Source organism: Colletotrichum scovillei, assembly GCF_011075155.1.
Source record: "Colletotrichum scovillei strain TJNH1 chromosome Unknown Contig00003, whole genome shotgun sequence".
NCBI classification, from domain to species: domain Eukaryota; kingdom Fungi; phylum Ascomycota; class Sordariomycetes; order Glomerellales; family Glomerellaceae; genus Colletotrichum; species Colletotrichum scovillei.
The window spans coordinates 2047548-2069611 of NW_023336261.1; the positions used below are offsets into that span (position 1 = coordinate 2047548).

The 22064-nt window shown below is 55.4% G+C and overlaps 4 protein-coding genes across 4 annotated transcripts; 1 reads left to right on the forward strand and 3 right to left on the reverse strand.

Moving 5' to 3' along the window:
* Positions 1–5683: 5683 nt before the first annotated feature.
* On the forward strand, positions 5684–8159 carry HER10_EVM0006309 (STE like transcription factor; the record flags this gene model as incomplete). Its single annotated transcript, XM_035475898.1, has 4 exons — positions 5684–5807; positions 5863–7513; positions 7587–7670; positions 7880–8159. 4 exons carry the CDS (start codon positions 5684–5686, stop codon positions 8157–8159), a joined length of 2139 nt encoding a protein of 712 aa, XP_035336117.1.
* An 871-nt stretch (positions 8160–9030) lies between these two features.
* HER10_EVM0011340 (uncharacterized protein) lies at positions 9031–10593 on the reverse strand (the record flags this gene model as incomplete). The annotated part of the gene is made up of 3 exons (XM_035480774.1): positions 9951–10593; positions 9741–9877; positions 9031–9678 (listed from the first exon to the last, which is right to left on the reverse strand). The coding sequence occupies exons 1-3, from the start codon at positions 10426–10428 to the stop codon at positions 9031–9033; spliced, it is 1263 nt and encodes a 420-aa protein (XP_035336567.1). The 5' UTR covers positions 10429–10593.
* Positions 10594–11154: 561 nt separating this feature from the next.
* On the reverse strand, positions 11155–14194 carry HER10_EVM0008969 (WD repeat domain-containing protein). Its single transcript, XM_035478474.1, has 8 exons — positions 13786–14194; positions 13615–13703; positions 13348–13490; positions 13109–13255; positions 12617–13038; positions 12527–12563; positions 12358–12472; positions 11155–12293 (listed from the first exon to the last, which is right to left on the reverse strand). The coding sequence occupies exons 1-8, from the start codon at positions 13817–13819 to the stop codon at positions 11469–11471; spliced, it is 1812 nt and encodes a 603-aa protein (XP_035336344.1). The 5' UTR covers positions 13820–14194; the 3' UTR covers positions 11155–11468.
* A 239-nt stretch (positions 14195–14433) lies between these two features.
* On the reverse strand, positions 14434–20225 carry HER10_EVM0002008 (PH domain-containing protein). The gene is made up of 6 exons (XM_035471738.1): positions 19565–20225; positions 19350–19496; positions 16593–19286; positions 16100–16451; positions 15312–16048; positions 14434–15257 (listed from the first exon to the last, which is right to left on the reverse strand). Exons 1-6 carry the CDS (start codon positions 19583–19585, stop codon positions 14793–14795), a joined length of 4416 nt encoding a protein of 1471 aa, XP_035335704.1. The 5' UTR covers positions 19586–20225; the 3' UTR covers positions 14434–14792.
* Between the last annotated feature and the right edge of the window lie 1839 nt (positions 20226–22064).

Consider the following 22064-nt stretch of genomic DNA (forward strand, 5'->3'; position numbering starts at 1 on the left):
TCAAGATTTGATGCCCTTCACTGCATTTTCTGGGTCTTGCGTGGGCAAAACGTCAAGGAAGGGGGGAAAACGGGCCCATGGTAAAGTTCAACGGTGCAAGCGTAATGACCACACACGGAATCCCGCCACAGAAATCGATGATGGGCATATCGGCACCGGGATGGAAATGAGATTCCCCTGGACTATCGAGATTAGGTCCGGCGCCCGGGTTTTTTAACCTTTGGAGAACAAGCTTAGAGAGCCTTCTGTCACGGCGTGCCGCCGTCCGCCCAGTACGGAGTACACTATCACGACGGGGGACCCAGCAGAACACGATGGGGACTTAAGGGGGGGATCTACTGCTAGACATCTCGGGGCCTTTTACGGAGGAGGGGGATGCGCATATTAATCCCGAGAAAGGGCAGTGGAGATGGTTAGCCTTGCCTTGCGCCGGCCGTTGACTGCCTGTTTTTGATGAATTTCCTGGAGAATTCTGGCTGGGTCCCCTGAGCAGAGAGCAGAGCACAGCACAATGAGTAAAGAGACAAGACTTCGTTTTTTTGTGCAAGAGAGAGACAGAGACAGAAGAGCATTGTCCTCTTTCCACCATCCCTGACGACGACAGAAGAATCCGGTCTTCCTGTTGGCCAAGGCCGAGGGCCCAACTGGAACCAAACCCACTGATGCCCATCGAAATGGACCACTGCCGTTCATGGGCGCCGTGGACGATGTCCGCATGTCGCCCCCCCCTGGCGGAAGGGAAGCCCTGACAGGAAGCAGAGCAAGGTTGCCGGCATCAATGACATGCGAGGTCCAGCATGTTAGTGGGTTGGGTTGGGTCGTTGAAGGGAGAGGGAGAGAGATGGTGGAGGGGGGGACTTGTTACGCAGGGACTGCCACTGACAGTGACTTTACATGTGCATCGTGCGGGTTATGGAGAACCACCAGGCGCAGACAGGTTATCGAGGACACTAGGGCCTAGAGAGAAGGGCCGCGCGAGACTTGTCTGACCATCTAACTGACTTGGCTCAGCGCGTTGAGCGAGAGTGAGAGCGCGAGACCTTCCTCCTCCTCTTTCTTTAGTCAACGCGAGAAAGCTGCAAAAGGCGCGAGCGCAGGCAAGGGACAGACGGCGAGCGCGAGTGGGAGCCAATGTCAGTGTCAGTGTCGCTGGCGCTGCCAAAGCCAGTCAGTGTTGTTGCCGTCCGCTCTGTCAGCGGTTGATGGGTTTCCTGTAATGTCCCCCTTCGCTACGCAATGCGGATTGCGGTGCTCTGCATCCCGCTCTACGTATTATCCTAGGTGCTTAACACGGCACCTTGGTTTTTACTCGCTTGGGGGCGCCGTTGTGTCTTGTAAGCGGTATGTAGCGATATTGCTTTGTGGACACACGAGCTTACCGGCAACTGGGGCCTGCTTGTCCGGGCTTCTTGTCTACATACCTACGTGATCCGTAGTCAATCGTCCTTCTCTCGTTTCTGCAAGATGCAATTCCCTATCCTGGACCAACTCAACTAGATCCATGATCTTAGAACGGGTCAGATAGACAGAAAGAGAACGAGAGGTACAGAAGGACGGAAGAGAGACATTTGGCAGATACATTGTCTCGGGGCCGCTCTACCGGCTGCAAGCGAGAGAGAGAGACTTTGAAAGTGGTTCACCCCTGGTACAACTAAACTCAACTCAACTCTCGTCACCTCTCATCCACCACCCCTTACTTTTTTTCTGTACCCTACATACATACACTTTCCGCTCAGATGCCCCGTGCGCAAAAGGAAGAGAAGAAGAGGTGAAGAGAGATGGAAGAGGGAGAACCAACCTATCAGGCTATCAGCCAAAGCTATGCCGATTGCGAAAGCCTTTGCCTTTTCTCCATCACACCTGCCTCCCCCGCGGGGGGGCCTGGCCTGGCGCGGCGCGCCGCCCTTCTTTCACACTCTATCTCTATCTCTCTCTTTCGAAAGTGACTACGGATAGTGTACAGAGCTCTAGAGAGAGACTCTTTACCTACAGCGGCCAAGCGAGAACGACGGGGCCCGGATCTTCGTCAGATGGGGCTAAGAGACAGACACTTGGGAGCGGGAAAGAAAGAAAACCGTACCGATAAGCAGCGGCCATCTTTCTCTTGTCTCTCAACTCTCACTCTAAAGTCTCTCTCTGTGGCCGCCTGGCCGTCTGGCGGGAGCAAAGGCTAGTTCCAGGTCCGGCCAATCGGCGATCCACAAAGATTCCCTGGGCACCCCCGGTCGGTACCTCCGCACGCTTTCTCTCCCCTCCTCCATCTGGTGGTGCCGTGGTGGCCACCCCTTACGGTACAGTTTTCCTAGCAGTACTCCGTATGGGCTTCGACTTTGACTTCCCCTCCTAGAACAGGGACAGACAGGAACAGGGACGGCATGTCAGGAACAAAAGGATCATGATCTCATGATGCTTCTGTATGGGATGTGTATATACTCATCACACACACAAACAGGAACTGCAACGAGAGCTCCCTGTTCTAGTTGGCAGCAGCGGACTAGTCCGTGACCTGGACCTGCGTCTAGTCTCTGTCCATCTACAGTTCCCGTCGCTGGCTGCTAGTAGTGGAAGTACCGTTCCAACAAGTTTTTGTCAGCAGCGATATCCGTACAAGCAACAGGCACTAGAAAGGCCGGGCCAGGAACCACCAGGAACCATCAGCGCTACCACATGATTACAGTCGTACAATACTAAAGCTTTGCCGCGACGCATGGCAGAGAGAGTTGAGTACGGGATAGACAAGAGACACCGGACTCACTCAGTCGATAGCTATCCACCAAAAGAAGAGCACCCAGCGCTGTTCCCCACAGCCACGCTTCATCCCACCTTAGCACTCCGAACAAAGTACACGAGAACGCCTGAGAGCCACCCAAAGTGACTAATCGCTTGCAAGGAGTGCAACGGTTAATAGCAGCCTCTTCATGCCGACTTATAGCATATACCCGAGTTCCCGTCAGTCTGGCGAGTTGACCTTTCTGCAGTTTTATTGCTCTTGATTAAACTGAATGTCCCACTCTGCCGGGTTACATGCAAGAACCTGCAACTCCGACCGTCATGATCACGCGCATTACACAGCATACTATGTACAAGACGAGAAGGGACGAGACTGATGAATGTCAACAATAACACCAGCCGTCCCCGGTTGTTGTTATTGTTGTGCCGGCGTGCGGGATACATATACATGCGTAGGCATGTTAAACCGCGGGACACCCCTGGCTTGTCCCAACTCAACTTCACCCACGCATAGCAAGTCAGAGACAAGAAAAAGACAACCCAATGGCAAGACAGGTATCGGATAGGTAAGCAGGCAATGGTATCCGTACCTTGCTTGCTTGACTTACTTTTTTTTGCTAGTCTTTCTGCATCCTCGTGCCCCCTTCACTCGTCTTTTCACTCGCCAAGGTTAGACCCGTTGTCGTTGTCTCTCGTTTCTCTTACTCTCACACTATGGCTTCGCGTGTATGTGAAGGTGTATCTGAGCAGTGCCGTAGACAGGTAGACAGACAGAGCGATTCTACGCGTGTGTGCGCGGGCGCCGCTGTCTCTCGCCCTCATTGCCATTCTCCTCCGCTTCCCCTTCTGCTCCTAGTCCAGGTCCAGCGTGTGTGCGTGTGTGTGTCCAAGACCTGACCTAGTCTCTCGTCTTCTTTCTCTCTCTCATCCTCCACAAATCTCATCCACACCCGTCCACTCCCACACCCCTGTTCCGCCATCGTCCATGGTCCTAATCCCGGGAGTATGTCCACTTGGACAGTCCCAATCAGGTCCCCAGTTCCAAGGTCTCTCCGTCTCCATCCCACCATCATGACCACCTCCTCCTCTCAGTCAGAAGGTCTGGGTGCTAGCCCACTTTCGCTCTTGACTTCTTGACTTGTTGTCTTTCCACTCACGCTACCCTTGTCTGACCTAACTGGGCCTGGTGCTGGGTTCATGGTGGTTGTGGTTGGATGGATGGATGGATGGATGGGTGGACGTGGATTCTCTCACTCTCACTCTCATTCTCATTCTCACTCTCACTCTCAGTCCTGCTGCTCTGTTTCTCTTCCCGCCGGTCCAGGTACCGCAGCAAGGTACCGGGCCCTGCTTCCTCGCTCGTCCTCCTTCCTCCTTGACTTCTCTCTCCACCCTGACTTTCACACCCCCCTCCCCCTTCCTTTTTTTCTTAAACACCCTCCCCCCTCGTCCACCCGGCTGCGTCTTTGCTCTCTCACTGCCCTCCTTTCGCTCTGCTCTGCTCTGCTCTGCTCACCCTGAACCCGCTCGACGGTCCAGTCACCAGTCAGTCACTCTGTACCAAGTAAGTCGGGTCCTTCTGCGCTCTCAGTCTCTCCTCCTCGTCCTCTTGCCCCCCTTGGCCTTCCTTCTACCCATCGGCTGCCACCATTTGGTTCACTCCCATCCGCCGCACGCCTACCCGACGCCCACGCGCGCTGCTACCATACCTTAGTACCTAGTGCAGGTACCTACCTACTGCCGCTGCCGCCGCTCTCTTTACTCCCACTCCCAAGTACCTTCTCTAAGGTACCTACCTACCCAAACCCAAGGCAAGGGCCCCAAAAGTCCAATCCCGCGCCAGACCCAGACCAGACCAGACCTTCTCACCCACTTCCTCCTCGTCTTCCTCCTCCTTCCTACCTACCTTACTCCTCCTTTCCATGCCCCCCCTTCCCCCAGGCCCAAGGTACCGCGCACCACGCACACCACGCACACCACGCACCACCACACGCACCACCACCCAGCACCCAGCATACTCCGTACCCAAGAACCACTTCGCTTGACCTTGACCTGCTGGGGACCTGACCTTCTCTCTTCCTTCTCCCTTTCTCACCCCGTCCAAAATCATTAAACCCCCAGACCATCCTCCCATTCCCAAACTCTTCTGATATCTCTTTTTTACAAGACTCTTCTTTTCTTCCCATCTCTCTTTTCCATTCTCTCCCTCTACTTCCCTCCTCCTTCTTCCCCTTCTCTCCTCGTCGGAGCCGCACATACCTCCCACCCCCCGTTTCTCTTGCCATCTCATCAGGACTGACCACCCCCGAGGCACATCATCCCGCCCATAGACACTTCAGACATTGCCCGTCGCACGCTTGTCCATCATCGCGAATCGCATCGCGCCAGCAAGCACCAAGCACGTCTAGTCGCCAACCAGTTCCAGTTCCTGCGCAGGGTCCCTTCGTCGAGCTTTTTCTACCTTCTTGTTTTGCCATTGACGCACCGTCTTCCACCAACGACCCCTAATTCATTCGACCCCAAGGTTCCACTCCGAGACCAAAGGCGCCGATAAACACCAAATCACCCATCATCAACATCATCAGCACCTTGACGGTCTTGATCTGCGTAGCCGAAATCACCCATCATTCGCTTGAGGTCGAGTTTGGGTCCTGTGCTCTACAGTTGTGCCAACATCAAAAGTTATTTCCTCCCGGGCTGGACTCGATTTAAGTCTCAAAAAATCAATCAAAAAGAAAACTAGCAACGATCCCATTACCGGGCTCATCCAACCAGGGCAGCGCCTTCAATCAGCTTTGCGGATCTCCGTCTCGCAAAACGAACACACCATTTCTTTGACTCTTCGTCACCTCCGCAATCCTGCCGAGGCGAATCACCCGCGCGACCTCGCTCTCGAACCGGTCAGACGCGACCGACACCCGTCGTCAACCCCCATCACAACAATTTCGACAGCATGTACTCACAACATGCCGCCGCGGGCATGGCCCCCCAAAAACCAGAGACCTTCATGCTGAGCACCGAGGCCCAGCAGGCGTTGCCCCATGACGCCCAGGTCGCTTTGCAACAGGTTGACAACCGTAAGTCGAAATTGAATCGGTAATTTTGAAAGCTCTCAATTGACTCGTCTCCCAGTGAAATACTTCCTCATTTCTGCTCCTGTCGATTGGCAACCCGATCAGTACATCCGCAGATTTCTCCTCCCCACGGGCGAGTACGTCTCTTGCGTTCTCTGGAACAACCTTTTCCACATCTCCGGAACCGACATCGTCAGATGCCTGTCCTTCAGATTCCAGGCTTTCGGCCGGCCAGTGAAGAACTCTAAGAAGTTCGAGGAGGGCATCTTCTCCGACTTGAGAAACCTGAAGTCTGGAACCGATGCATCGCTCGAGGAGCCCAAGAGCCCCTTCCTCGACTTTCTCTACAAGAACAACTGCATTCGCACACAAAAGAAGCAGAAGGTCTTCTACTGGTACAGCGTACCCCATGACAGACTCTTCCTGGACGCTCTCGAGCGTGATCTGAAGCGCGAGAAGATGGGCCAGGAGGCCACCACCGTCGCCGTTAGCGAGCCTGCTCTGTCATTCCAGTACGACTCGTCTCAGTCGCTCTACGAGCAGCTCACCAAGGCCCAGCAGGCCAACTCCTCATCCTTCAACGCCCAGCAGGTCACCTTCTCTCAGTCCCAGTCCACATCGCCGATCATGAGACCCATGGACAACATGCCGCCCCCGCAAATGATTCCTCAATCAGTTGCTCCCATGCAGGATGGTATGGAGTCGATGGTGCCGTACGGAGCAATGGGCATGCCTCAGCAGATGCCTCCCCAGCAGATGGTCAAGAGGGAACCCGATTTCGCTCGCGTCCAGTACAACCAGAACGGTGTTCCCATCACCCAGGGTCACCAGAGACACGCTTCGATGCCCGCCTACGGCCTCGAGTACTCTCCCGCCCCGTCATTCGTCTCTTCTCAGTACGAGGACTACAGCAACCGCGGAATCTCCTTCGAGCCCATCACCCCTCCCCAGCAGGCCTTGGGCATGGCCGCCGAGCCCGCCTACATCGCCAACGAGGAGACCGGCCTGTACACCGCCATCCCCGACCACATGGGCGGCAACGTCAACGGCCTCAACGGCATGATCCAGCTTCCCCCCTCCAACCTCGCCGGCCCTCAGTTCTCGAGAGCCTATGGTTCAAACAACGTCTACTCCGTCATTGAAGGATCCCCCACCTACAAGCAGAGGAGACGGCGTTCATCCATCCCGCCGTCAATGTCAGCCATTGCCGCTGCCACTGCCCAAGCGCAGGCACAGGCTGCCGCTCAGCAACAGCAGCACCAACAACACCAACAGCAGCACAGACCCTCGGATCTCCGGCGGTCGGTCTCTGCATCCGTCGGTCCTGTGGCTGAAGGCGACGAATCTGCAGACAACTCCCCGCCCGGCCTTGCCTACAGCAGCTCCGCCATGTCCATGGTAAGCCAGCAGCACAAGGAGATGCTGGACCTGTCCCGGCACGGCACTCCGCTGTCCACTGTCGAGGGCAGCCCCGCTCTCAACCCCATGTCCCTCCAGCAGCAAGACTACTCCCACCTCCAACACGATGATATGTCCGGTGATGGTTCTATGAACGGCGCTCCCCGGCCTGGCATGCAGGGCCCCAACGGTGTCGTTCGCAGAGCCCGCTCCGCGACTGTCATGGAACTTGGTCCCTACCCCCAGAAGTCCCACTCCTGCCCTATTCCCACGTGTGGTCGTCTCTTCAAGAGATTAGAGCACCTCAAGAGGTAAGAACCAGACTCGATTTTATTTGTGATCAACCCAAAAAACGACCTGCCTGAAATCTGACCAAACCTCCAGACACGTGAGAACACATACACAAGAAAGACCCTACATCTGCCCTTATTGTAGCAAGGCATTCTCCAGATCAGACAACCTAGCACAGTATGCCCCAACTTTCCTTCATCTCATTTCCTTTGTCATTTCCTTTGTCAAGAAAGATGTAATGTGGAGCGAGACCCCAAGCGATGAAAACCAACGTCCAAACCGCCGCGCCACAACACAGACTTCATCATCATCACTACGCAGCCACCAACTTTTAGGGGGGAATCAATCTCGTCGCAGAGCATGGACTGACTTTGATGTTTCCACAGACACAAGCGTACTCATGACCGTGGTGAGAACGGCGAGGCTGCTCTCAACTTCTCCGGTGAGGAGGAGGAAGAGTACTCTGGCGAGGACCAGCTCGGCTCCCTCGAGGAGGCATCGCCCAACTCCGAGAACGCTTACGTCACCGCTTCGCTCAACGGTGTTGCTAACGGCTCGACACCGCCGACATCGAACGGCATGGCGCAGTCGTTCAACAGCTTGCAGACGCTCAGCATGCCGATGACCATCAGCCAACCGGCAGTGAACGCGAGCGCCATCATGTGAGAGACGACACCTCACGAGCTTCGGCTCTCGTTATGACTGGAGTTACGTTTCCTTCGACACGGTGTTACTTAGAGGGCGGCATGGCTATGACAAAGGTTCGGAATGGGTTAGGGGCTTTTTCTTTTTTCTTCATCCATCCAGACGATGGATTTCGGCACGCGTTAGCGACTGGACAATTGCTCCTCTGGCTCCGGGCGAATTTTTATTTCATTTTCAGTTTTATGTGTTCAGCATCGAGTCTGGCCGTTGGTCTCAGACACCAAAAAGGAAACTCGCACACATAGAGGTACGTACGGAGAGACTGGGAAGATCTCGACGTATGAAAGTACCCGTCGAAAAGGGAGATTTTTATGCATGAGCTTAGGGTCGATATGCGAAGAAGAGAAACGACTCGCACATGTATATATAGTTTGTTTCTTTTTCCTTTGTGCTGGAGAGGCATAGTTGAGAAGAGCACACTTGCCAGAAGGCCAGATGATACCAGGGGGAGAAGACTGCTGAGCATTTCTTTGATTGCTCGACAGGGCTTGCCACGAAACAATAAGCAGTCTCGAATGTTGATTCACCTTTCCAAGTCCAGTTCCTTGCCAGTGATGTGTTCTCGAATGTGACTTATGCTCAGTCGGGAATGTTAGGAGTACTCAGACGGACTTGGGATGAATGAGTCTGTCCATGCCAGCAATTGGACATGTATCAAGACCCAGTTAGGTGTAAGCATTTGAGCATCACGGGCGGAGACCAAACGATTTGCGTAAAGCTTTGTTTCTTTCAGATCTACTGCCTTGGGAAAGACTATGATCCGCTGCGAACGCGAGGCACCTATTACTGTATGTAATGGGTCTGGAGTCTTGCGGCATGGTAGATGGCCAGTCTACCTCCTCCCGCGGCCTCCTCTACCACCACCACCACCACCTCTCCCTCCCCTTCCGCCCCGACCTCCACGTCCACCACCACGACCGCCGCCGCCGCCGCCGCCGCCGCCCTCGATATTCCGGACATCCCTCTCGCTCAACCTCAGCTCGGCGCCCCTCATCCTTCCAACATCAAGCCCATCTAGCCCCCTCTGTCCAAACCTACCGCCGCTCTCCTTCTTCGTCGCCTTCTTGGGCGCCTCCCTCTCCAACACGATGCCGTTCTCCCTTGCCGTCTTCCTGCGCTTCTCCTCGCGCTTGGCCGTGCTGGCGACGATGCCCTTGCGCATCGCCATGGGCATCTTCTCCTGGACAAAGATGGATTTGACGCCCGACACCCCCTGCGCGCCGGCGAGGGACTGCGTGCGCAGGTCCGTCTGGCGCTGGCGGAGCTTGCCCTCAGAGAAGGATTTGGAGGCGGCGTTGGAGGGGTTGGAGAAGGGGGAGACGGCGTGGCGGGCGAGGAGGTGGGATTCGGAGAGGAGGCGTTGGAGGGCGAGGTCGTTTACGAGCATGGACTTGTCGTTTTCGTCGTCTGGGTCGTCGGGGGGTTGTGCTGCTGTGAGGGAGGTTGGGGAGGGGTCTGTTTGGGAGGGGGGTTTGGAGGACTATTAAGAGGAGGAGGGTTAGTGAGATGTGAGGACAGGAGAAGGGAGAGGGGGAGGCATACCATGAAGGCCTTGAGTTCGCGCTTGCTCATGCTGACGACGGGCGGGGCGTTGGACTTGGTGTGGTCTACGACCTCGATGACGGGGTTCTCGTCAATGTCGTCGTACGGGATGTCGCTGTCCTCGTCGTAGTCGTCTTCTGTTGAGTCTCTCGTTAATCAATGGTCTTCTCCATAGCATTTCTGGATATTACGCCCAGCGGGTTGACTTACCTTCGTCGCCAGAGAGACCACTCCACTCCTCACCCTCACCCTCCTCGCCGTCAGCACCCTCGTCCTCAAAGATGTCCTCTTCGCCTTCGCCTGCCTCCTCATCGCTCCCGCTCGCGCTGTCCTCCTCCTCCTCTTCGGCCTTGGCCTTGCTCTTCTTCCGCTTCGGCGCGCTCTTCTCCTCAATCGGTTTAAACTGGGCTTCGAAATGCCGTCTGAAAATCTCTTGGGCGTCTAGCATGGATGTATCCTCCTCATCTTCGTCCTCCTCCTCAGCCTTTCTCGCCTTGGTCTTCTTGGTGGCCGTCGTCTTCTTCTTCGTCCCTGTTGCTGCGGCGGAGGCAGATTTCTGGAGTCCCTCGGCGCTCTTCTTCTTTTTCAATGCCGGTGAAGCAGTCTTGACCGATGCTGTTGCGGTGGACTTGTTCGTCTTGGTAGTCGACGCAGAGGGCGCCTTGCGCTTTCCGAGGACCGAGGCCATGTTCGCGAGGGATTCGAGCTTTCAGGTTTGCGCTCGTTGCTCTTGCTTAGAGAAGTGTAATTTGCAATACTCTGCAAAGGAGACGGTTAGGCCCGATTCGTTACTGCAACTGAAAGCGCTGGTTGTAGCTTTGTTGTCGTGCTACAATCGTTGCAGGACTGTTGCAGAAAAAAAGTGCTTCAGCAACCGAAACTTGCAGACTACCTACCTTATCGCAACAATCTTGAAAATTTCAGCGGGTCCGAGAGAAGGTCCCCTTTCTCAGCCTCGTCCTACCTGTGGCTGAAGAACATTCTCATTGGCTGCAGCCTCCATCACATCAATAAGGATCGGAGGGGTTCAAAGACGTCAAAGCTCCCATCAGCCTTGGTGGGATGCTAAAGCCCCCAAATCCCCCCTCTCCTCACAAACCATCTAGTGTTGTCCATTAGATGCGACAATGACTGCACAACTAGACACGTCGTCTGGGCATCTTGCATGAGAGTTCACCTCCCACAGCAAAACAACAACATTAGATGAAAAGAAGCCCCCAGATAAATGCGCACAGCAGGTTGATCTATCTGTCTCTAGACAAGAGAGAAAAGAAAGTTTCCTTGGATCTGACACGTCTTGCGACAGGAACCTATGTCCTAGTCCCTCAAAGTGCCAAGAATAGCCCACATCCAATGGACCAGATGAAACCATCACCTGGGCGGACTGACAGTTACCAGAGTCTTTCTGTGGTTCACCACCTCCATGAGTACATTGTTTAGGTGAATGCCAACCGAACCCACGAGTGCGCCATCTCATCCAACCCTAGTTGGTCGACGCACCAGCGCCAGCGGTGCGCTCACATGGCATGCACCAAAGGAACAAGGGGGAAGAGAACAAAATAGGTACTTATAACACCAAACTAACTCTGCTTGTGACAATCACTGCTTGCTATCCATCCCAAAGACCCCGTTTTCATCACATCTCTTCCTTCTCCAGATGCACACTCCCCCCAAAACCCCCCTTTCCTTTACACGCTGTAGGTCACACAAAACATCAGAGGAGAATCCCTAAGACCGCGCGGCCTCAAGTTCCAGCTCCAATTGTCTGATCCGCTCGCTCTGGTCCTGAGACCCGCCGGCGTTCACCTTGCGCTTCAGCCCCTCGACTTCGTCCGACAGCTTGCTAATCTTGTCGTTCTGCTTGCCAATGAGCTTGGTCTGCTGCTCGAGCATCTGTCTGATCTGATCCAGAGATGACTCAATATGCGTCGAGGATGCAGGTGAGTTGGCAGATGCAGGCTTGACAGGGGGCTGTTGTGCGGGAGGCGACTTGACTTGAGCAGGGGAGGCGGCCTTGATAGGCGAGGGAATCTTGGCCGGCTCGGCACGGACAGGAGCAGGAGCTGCAGCAGGGGCCGCGGCGCGCTGAGCTGGTCTTTGTACCTCCTCGAAGCTTGAGTCGTCGTCCTCATCCTCAGGCTCAGCAGGCTCGTCATCCTTGAACTTGTTGGCCATGTTGGACATGGAGGCCTGCTGCTCCTTCATCGAGGGAGGGGGTGAGCGTGCCACCGGAGTAGGCTCCGGAGCGGGGGCGGGCTTCGGCGCAGGCTTTGCAGCCGGAGGAGGAGCTGAGGCGATCACGGGAGGCTTGTAGTCAGAGGCAACCTCCTTCGGGGCGGTACCCTCGTACACACTCTCCAAATCGATCTTGGAGGGGATGCCAGTCTTGCCATCGAGCCAATCCTTGGCGCTGACGGCAGGCTTGAGGCCAGTGGCAGGGGGGAAGATATCAGACTGGAAGGTCTCGGCTCTGCGGGGAACAGTGAAGGAGATGGGCTCGATGTAGCTGTCGTTGACCGTCTTGTAGGCTCTCATGACCTCGTTCTCGTGCACCTACGCAGCGTTAGATATGGCTCTCTAGATATTCCACCACGCGCGCGCGCTGAAGTCGACCTACGTTAATGCCACGACGGGGAACGAAAGCAATGCCTCTTTGGGGCTCGGCGGACTTGTACTCGCTCAGGTATTCGAACTTGTCGTTCTCGTACTCGTAGTATCGGATGTTGCCGTCGCTGTCAGAACTGTCAGTACGCCAAGAACTATACTCTGCTCAATGAACTACTTACCCCTTGCCAGCAAGATACAAGCAGTTGGATCCGTCATCTGTCTGTAGTTTAGCAACTGTCCCTTACGAAGCGTAGACCTCCAACACTGACCCCAGAAAGGCATGATGACACCAGAGATGGAGTCCAGCATGCTGAAACCTCCAATCGGCTCACTGCGACCAGGCTCCCACAGCGCAAGCTGACGCTCGCTCATGCGCGAGAAACCAGCCGTGGCGAAACGGTTGTGCTCGCCCATCCAGACGGCTCTGCTGTTCTTGGCGCCCGGGTGGCCAGGGGCCTCGTGGACCGGCTTCTCGGCGCGCACATCCCACACGCGGATCTTCTTGTCGCGAGATGTCGTGACCAACATGGAGCCGCTGGCGTTCCACGACAGACTCTGGACGATGTCGTTGTGCTTCAGGGTGTGGGTGGGCGAGCCGGTGGTGATGTCCCAGAGCTTGATCGTAAAGTCGCCGGATGCGGACGCGAGAATGTTTTCCGCAGCGGGGTTGAACTGGACCTGACCGACCTTTCTGTATGCTACATATCAGCACCATGGTCGAGAAAGTGGAGTGGGAGAAGAGAAGGTCGTGGGCGACGAACCTCGAGTGGCCAGCGAGCTTACTGACGGGAGAGACATCGGCGGGCTCGTCGGCATCGGTGTAGAGGGTGAAGTTCTCGGGAACCTGCCAAAGGAAGACCTTTCCATCCTCAGATCCAGAAGCAATCACGCGGTCGTTGAAGGGATTCCTAGCACGTGGTCATCAGTATGATTGTCGCGTGCGCTCGCCGTCGTCGGTGGATGGTGCGCGCGGGTCGCGGCGTCGCGGGGATCGGCGTACCAGTCGGTATCCAAGACGGTGGCAGTATGGCCTCGAAACAGAGGGATCTGGTCGGGCACCTTTCCCTTCTCGCCAAGGGGGATGACAGCGAAAGCGCCGCCACCGCCGGCATCCCAATTGACGGAGAGGTAGTCGGGGTTGGCCTAAAGGTTGCGAGTTTCTGGTCAGCCTCTTTCTCTTGTGTTCTCCTATCGACCACGGTCTTGCCCCCCATCAATTGTCTCGGCAGGAGGGCAAAAGAAGCAAAGGAGCGAACCCCTTACTTACCTTCACCAAGTTGGTATCCCAGGCATTCCGGCTGATGTGAAGGTTATCGTAGCAGAACTCCTTCCGGGTCGGCTTGCCAAAGACGTGTCCTAGACGAGAGGGAATCGGGCGTCAGCAGTCAGCTCGTCCCAGCGCAACACGTTGGCATGCGACAGTCAAAAAAAGACCCACGATATTTCGACGCTCGCACAAAGCGGCCCGCCATTGAGGATGATGTATGTTTTGGAAAACCCGGGTGGCGGGAGGGAGGAGGGGAAGGGGTCGGTAAAGAAAGAGGCAGACGATATGCAATGCTGCGTAGGGAAAAGCGACGTAACCTGCGATCTCTTGGTGATCCAAAAGGGGAGGATTCGGTGTAATAAGATAGCTGGGAGCTGTTGCTGGCGGGCCCTTCCAAAATAACGAACTAACGGGAAGACGAAGTGGGTGCTGCCGCCCGCCTGCTGCTGCTGGCAGCCCACTGCAATTCAGGTAGCGAGCAGCAATCCATTGCTCTGGATGGGTACGTACCCACCTGCAATTCGTGCCGCTGCACATTACCTTCGGTAGGTACAGATGGATACCTTGGTGAAACTCCCCCGGCCAGCTGCGCCTCCGTGGCTTCCCTCCACTGACGAGAACATCAATGGAGCAAGGGTCCAGCAACTTTATGCACATCACGACGCACGTGATGCATGCGCTCCTCACCTGGGTGACTACGAACTTACCAAGACCTAGGGTGAACTCAATTGCCCTCGGATTATGGCCTAAGTAGACTAGGCAATAGATGTCACGACACGAGACTGCAATGCCAAGTAGGTAGTTTAACGATAAAAAACCTCCCATTTTAGTACAACATGATACGTACAACCAAACGGGCTACCCGACTCCTAGAACAATGCTCAAAAGAAGCCGAGTGCGAATTTAAAACAACAAGCTCTCAATCTCCGGAATTTCCTCCATCGCCATCGCCATCCAAACCATGCCCAAACGCCATCCTGTCTGCCAAATTATTAGATATTCAGGCAAGCGCGCAGTCCACAAGACACAAGCCATCGCAACAGCGGACCAAAGACAACATGATGATCCGATCACGAACTCCAGGTCCAAGAGAATCATAGATCATGCCGTGCCTCCCCATTACTTCGTGTCTCCTACTCGTGCCGATCATGCCAAATCATCAAGAAAAGAAGGGGGTATTAGTTGAATGTGCTCTTCGTCCGCGAGTGCACCCGTCGACCCTCTTGCCGCCGTCGCAGCGCCTCCTCTCTCTTGAGGATGAGCTCGCACCACTTGCCCTGCTTGCGAGAACCACCAACATCGTCCTCGCTATCGCCGCGACCAGTACCAATGAGGTCCGTCAGAGCCAACAGCCAGCCTTGCTTGTCCTCGGCAGTGTCGGCGTAGAAGTCAATGGTCTCGCCGTTGTTGAAGCGGATGCGGAAACCCTCCTCGACAAACATGTATCCTTCTTCTTCCTCGGCGAAGGCTGATCGCCGACGTCTGCCGCCCTTGCCGGTCGTCTCTCGCTCCGTCAGGGCACGCCGGTCGTCAATCAGCCTCTTAGCATTAGCCAGGTTGATAGTAGCTCGGGGTTGACGGGTAGCCTCGTGGTAGGCCGTGAGCTTCTGGCCAACAAGCTTGAAGTATCGTCGGCGCCAGTACTGCGATGAGGTTAGCACGTATTCAGTATGAATCGGACACGGCAAGAGACTTACAGGGCAGTCGCCACCCTGTTGGCTCAGGTGACCTTCCCAGTTCTTAGCAAGGCGCTCCTCCGCAGCCTTAAGCTCTCGGATGCAAGAGTTCATGCTCTTGGGCATGTCCTCCTCGGTGGATCCCTTGGGACGGGGTACAAAGAGCAACTGGAGCTCCAACTTTCCAATCTTGTAGGGGGCGCGGCGGACAACAGCAGTGTTACCACGCTTGCTCTTGACGCTGGAGGCGAAGGTAGCCTCTTCAGTCGCCCACTCGTTGAAGCAAGCCACGTCAACGACATAGGGACGACCGTAACAGCGCGACTCGTGCTCCTTGAGGCACACGTACGAACGAGCAAAGCTGCCATCCTCAGCCGCGAGTGGAGACAACAAGTCCCAGGCGGTAGGCGCGACCTTCATCTGTCTAGCCTGAGCAGCCTTTTGCTGCTCAGCGGCCACACGCTCCTCCTCTTCGCGCTGGCGCAACTCCATCTCCTTCCGCTTCTTGGGAGACGCGAACACCCTGCTAAAGGTAGACGTCTTGGGCTTGCTAGCCTTAGTAGGAGACTGCACGATCACCTTCTTGGCAGGCGCGGGCTTCTCCAGCTTCACGTTGAGGGTCAGCTGGAACTCCAGGTCGTTGGGAACCACAAGCTCAAACTCCTGGCCGACGGGAGCATTGCGAGCAAGCTCAAGCCAGGCGGTTGTGACACAATGGACACCATTGTCAAGCGTCAGGCTGAACCAGGTACGCTCAGCTAAACAATTGTCAGTAATCTGGAGACGAGGCTTGGAAGGGTGGAACATACTTCGGGGAATGGGCAGGTCGAGATCCTTGACTCCAAGAACCTTGACGAAGAGGCGGCCACGCTCGCCGCTTTCCTCGGTCGCAAGCTCCGGGTTCAAGTCCTCTTCGGCCAGAGGGTTCAAAGTTTGAGCATTGCTCTCCTGGCCAGGCATAGGCGGCACAGGACCACTTGTGTTGGCGCGGCGTCTGATGCTCTTCTGTCTGGGCCTACCGTTCCAGGGCTCGACGGTCCATGACTGAGGGCGGTCTGTCTTAACGGGGGAGTTGCCAGCAGATCGAGTCTTCCACATGTCAGAAGACTCCTTGTCGCTCGCTGTTACAACCTTGGTGTTCTGGCGCATGAGGTATCCGCGCTGGTTCTTCTGGTTAGCATTCTGTGACACTTTCCTGTCTGGTGAAATGATTTTATTCGTGGTCGCGGTCGGCTTGGACACTTGTCTGCTGGTGCTGCCACTTGCGATGCGAGATTTGGGGACTAGATGAGAAAAAGCAACCTTTTGTTGTTCAATGACACGATCGAAATCTTGGTCAAGGCTGAGGCCAAAGTCAAGATCCAATGTGAGACTGCGCTTCTTGAAGCTCGAGCGGCGGTCCACGAATTCTTCGTCGTCGTGGATAGTGGGCTCTCCCTGCAGATCCCTTGACAGCCTGTTGCGGTGGCGTTCAGGAATGGCTGGAATGTCGGGCACCTCGCGACTAACTTGGCGCCGGGCTTCCCTCATGGCAATGATGTCAGAGGGTGTGTTGGAAGGTCTGGTCTTCAACTTGGATCCAGATGCCTTGATTGTTGCCTGCCTCTCCGGGATAGCAGGAGATTCCATGGGAAGCTCGTCGAAGATTTCTGATTCAGAATCGGACATGGGTCGATGAATGACAGACTCGGGCGTACCGGGCTCTTCCTCATACTCTTCATCCTCTGGATCACCCCAGCCGGAGCCGTCGTAGTCAGGCTTGGAGAGATGCTTCGGGGTCACGGGGCGCTGCATTTCAGCCTGGAGCTCCGTCATCTTTGGCGGGGGCTGAAGCTCCTCGACTTCCTCGGCAGACGGCTCCGGAGGCGGAGGAAGCATGAACGACTGCAAGCCCTTGGAGAACTCGTTATCCCTGCCCTCGTCGTGGAATTCGGGGAGGCTGTGCTTGCGCTCAGAGGCAGTGTCGACAGGTGCATCGACTGGCATCTCTGGCGACGGCTCCTTCTCGACCTCGGGTTCGGGCTGAGGCTGTTCAACAACCTCATCCTGAGGCTCGCTTGTAGGCTCGATAACCTCTTCAACCTTTGTCTCGGGTGTCAGCTCCCTGACTGGGAGGTCAGCTGGAGAGACAGCGCGTTGCTCGGGCGAGCTGAAACCCTTGTCGGACTTGAGCTCCAGAGGTCTTATCTCTGAGGCCAAGTCAAATGTCTGGAAGGGGCTAGCAGCACGAGGTGTGAGGATGTCCTCGTCGACCTGAGTGACCTCGGGCTGGCGAGCCGGTCCGTCAGAGTAATGGCTGGCAGAATCGGCATCGTTCTCGTCAATGTCAGACCGCGCGTAGAAGTCTGTGATTGACTCGGTGTCGACATCAGAGGCCTCATCTCTGTGGATAATGACACTACCCTCGTCGCTAAGCTCGGAGATGTCATCCAGAATGGAGTCTTCCGTTGAAGGAATTGGGACATCCGGGTCAAGAGGCAGGGGCAGACGGCGCTCAGGGCTGGGTCGCTCGGGGCTAGAGCTAGGCGCCGGCGAGGAGAAGTAGTCACCTCCTTGGTCATTGGCGCCACCATTGACGCGACGCATGATGGACTCACGGGAGATACGGCTAGGCAGCTCGTAGTCCTCGAGAGCAGAGATATCTCCGATGGTATCATCGGCTTCGTCTGCGTCAGCGGAAAGCATGCTGGACTCGGCTGTCTCAGTATCGGAAGCGGGGCTCTGGATTCTATCACGCTGAGCACCGCGACGAAGACGACGCTCTCTCTGCTGCTCGTTGGCAGACTTGTGGTCGTCTGAGAGCATCATAAGCTTCAGTCTCTCTTCGAGAGTCATCTTGCCGTTGCCAATGCTCTGGATCTCGTTCTTGCTGGCAGCTGCCGGGGGCGGCGGTGGCAAGCTACGGTGAGCGCCCACCATTCTCTCCGCTGTCGCGGACAGGCCAGGTGAAGACCGGGAGTCACTGAAGGCGGGCGAACCACGGGCGGGTGAGCCCATGCCGGGAAGAGGAGGCAGGGGGCGGTGATCCGAGGTTGACGAGTCAGATCGAGTATGTTCTGTGCGGCCGATACGAGGAGGAAGTGCGTCTGGCATGGGGCTTCCATCGAAGGGATCCTCCATACGCTCAGCAGACTGTCTCCAATCGTCAGGACCGACGACGGGAGTCTTGTCTGTGTCCTCTAGCGACGCATCGAAGCTGTCACCCTCCATATCGTGATCTCCAAAGTGGTAGTGTCCGTCCTCATCGTCCTCGTCATCCATGGAGTCGAAGCTGCCCTCGCGCGAGTTGGATCCTATGGAAGAAATGTCCGGCGTGGCCATCTCATATTCGTTGATTTGAGGAGGAGCCGCGTCGAAGGTGACGCTCTTGGCGTGGCGATGAAGCGACTTTCCAGAAGGAAGCTCGCGATCGTCGAAAGAAGTGTCGGCCGACCAGGTGCCGGTCTCGGGGTCGAAGCTGCTCTTGAAGTTGCTTCTCGAAAGGGAAGACTTGATAGGAGACCCTTGGTCCTTGCCCGGGCTGCGCGGCGGGTTCGCAGGGTTGATTTGCATTGGTGTAGAACCCTTGGTAGGGCTCGTTGTCGGGCTGAAGATGGGGATGCTCGATCTGCTGCTGTTGTTGCGCTGGTGGCCGATGCCTCTGTTCAGAGAATCAGAAGATCGTAGGCCATTGATGATTGTTGTCGTTCCGTCATATGAGGGTCCGGAATGCTTAGCGAGAGGCCGCTCAATTTGGGGGACTCTTGTGGGATCGTATTCCTGCTTCTGCTCGAGAGCGAGAATGTTGCTGTTCTTGACTCGAGAGGCTCTTTGGAGGCGTTCGATGGAAGTGCGTCGGGTTGGCGAAGGCGAGCCGTGACGTGCGCCGCCGTATAATCCGCTGTTCTCGGTGCTGATGGAGTCCAGGTTGCGCTTCTGCCAAAACAGCCTGGGAGACGTAGTAGTCTCTAGTGGGGACGACTGGAATGGAGAGGAGTCGGTGTTGAGGGTCATTTTCTATACGATAGCTATTAGTGGAAATTCTGGACGGGGATTGTGTCTCAGACACAGTCCGCTTACCTTGGAGGGCTGCTTGAAGCTCGGTGAGTTCCGCCTGAGGTCTGAAGGAGAGAGCTCGGAAAGGGGGCGAGGGATGCCAGTGCTGGCCTTGGTAGGAGGGGGAGATCCTGGAGTGCTGCTGCCTTTGCTGATGCGCAAAGGATGTACCTGTTGGAAAAGCGAAAGTCAGTCGCGGGAAACGCGATATCACAGCAGCGGTGTATATCAGAACTTACGGGATCCTCAGAAGACGCCATTTTCTGTGATGTTGTTGTGACTGCGCAAGCGCATTGGGGGAAACAATCGCAGTACGTGGTGGTAATGGCGATCAATACTCGAAAGAAAATTCTATGTTAAGCAGACTCTGCTGCGGTGCGTTCCGGGGTAATTGCCGCGAGGTTCAGAGCGGATTCGCAAAGATACACAAAGGGGAAAATGCGGTAGAAAGACTTTTGTCTGCTAGAATGAATGTTTGACTTTTTTCTCCTTGGGTGGCTCTCGGGGATGTGTGCTGTCAGATGCCGATTCGGGTCATAATCGAAGGGTAATTCGGTATGGGTTGTCGATGACTGGAATGGGCAGAGCCGAAGTATGGGGATGCTGGGTGATGAAGCTGAAGGGGGGGAGGGAACAGCGCAAAACGACAGCAACACACACAAAAAAAATCAAAAAAGGGCGATGCCGCCAAAGTGCAGCAACAGGTAATGGGATAGCGTTCCTGACGGCGGTCGTGGTGAGAAACAACAAGAGGGTGAACGGGACGTTGTGTTGTGATGCGTCGATGTGGTCGAGTGTTGTTTAAGGGCAGCGGGCGGTATGAGTTGACGTTGAGGCGGGGACTCGATGATTGGTGCGCGGAGGGGAAGAAGTAAACAAACAAGGAAGGCAGCTCTTTGTCGGTGGCGTTGCTCCTGGCGACCTTGTGTTTAGTGTGATTTTTGGCGTGACAGGGGTCGATACAAGACTGGGTACGTACCTTTGACGGGAGAGTTGGGACGAGGGGTTGTTGGCAAGCCGCAGGCGGCAGCAGGCTTTTCGAAGCCCAGCGTCCAGCCAGCCATCCACTCCGTCCACCAATCCAGCCAGCATCCAGCATCTAGCATCCAGCATGGCAAGAGATGAGAAAATGGACCACTGGGGAGAGGGGAACGGCCGACGACCGGGGTGGCTTTGGGCGGGTGTCTGCTGCACGTGCCCACTCTTTCTGTGACGCTGCTCAGCGGTTTACAATGCAATCTCAAGACGTATTCAAGCGAGCAATGGCCAGTGGCTGTTCATGGTCTATGCCTTTGATGCCGAAGACGACGAGTTACTGTGGACTACGGATACCTAGGGAACAAGATGCCTACTCTAGAATCATCTATCCAGTCTTGATCGTCAGCCACTGCTCCGGCGTCTGCAGGGAGAGAGGCTAAAGGCAAGCCAGAAAAGCAAGCATCCGAGGCGAAAGAGGGGAGCCACGGGCAAGAAAAGGAAGGACAAAAAGAGAGGAGAATAATATTCATCAACAACAACTTGATTTTCGTTTCTGTGCGCGCAAGGACTGTGCAGCACTGTATGTACGGAGTAGTAGTGTGTGCTGCTTATTGCCCGAAACCACCAGGCTTACGCTCCAAATCATGCTTGTCCGGCTTCCCCCCCTCGCCAATGTTGTTGTTGAACCATGATATTTCTCCGGGCCAACAGCAGCTGAGGACATGGGTTCTTGCAGCTGTTGCAGTCCATGGTCAAGTCATCGTGATGGCTTACTTACCCAGTACTCCGTACCAAACGTCAGAGATGTCGAGACCTTGCCCTTGACCTAGACCTGGGAAGCCCACGCTTGGTTCCCGCATGTCGTGCTTCTCTCCATCACATCGTATCGCACAATCCCATAAGATGGTGGGTTCAGTGGGCTCTGAGCATTTTAGCCCGTCGGCTGGATATCGATATGGAGCTCGTTGTTGCTTTAGACGTTCCCCCTCTGCCCGTGCTCGCCAGGGGTGGGCTGTGTTATGATTTCTCGTCATCCAATGTCACTCTGGGTTACCAACACAACAGACGGAAGACAAGAGAAAGAAAGCTGTTGTTGTTATCGAGCTTGCGGACTGTACTCGGCTTTTTTGGCTGCCATTGCTTGTCCATGCAACTCGCCATGGTTTTTTTCCCCCATTGTTATTATTGTTTTGATGTGTGCTCTTCTTCCGCAATTGCTGATTCGTCTGTATTGATTCGTATACAATTACTCGAGTCTACAAGTACTTTGCATGTGTGCGTGTATAAAAAAACGAGAAAGATCGTCCGCCGCGCCCGGACTTTGCTCCTAAGAGCTGCACCGTCTTGTCCCCGCCCCCGCCGGCGCAAAGCCATTTTTTGCGAGAATGCCGTCCTATTGTGCAGCGCAATTGACTTCCTGGTGGTCCTGCCTGTCAAGTGTGATCCACGTATCCTCCCCCTCCAGGCTTCTCCCCATCCTCCTCCTTCCTCCTCCTCATCGTCCGATCGAGTCCACAAGAGCCAGGAGCACCTGCTGGCCCCCAAACACTGCGCAATATCCTGGCCCCTCCCTCCTCTTCAGCCCCAAGAGAGGAGCCACGATGAGGAAGAGCGACAGACGAAAGAGGGGCCAAACAACAACAGACTTTCCGATCCGACGCACACCATCGTGCAGGGCACGCAGGGCATCTCTTCATCATGTACGATTCGATGCAATGTACGTACATATGTACGTAAGTTTATCTCGCAAGAAAAGCCGCG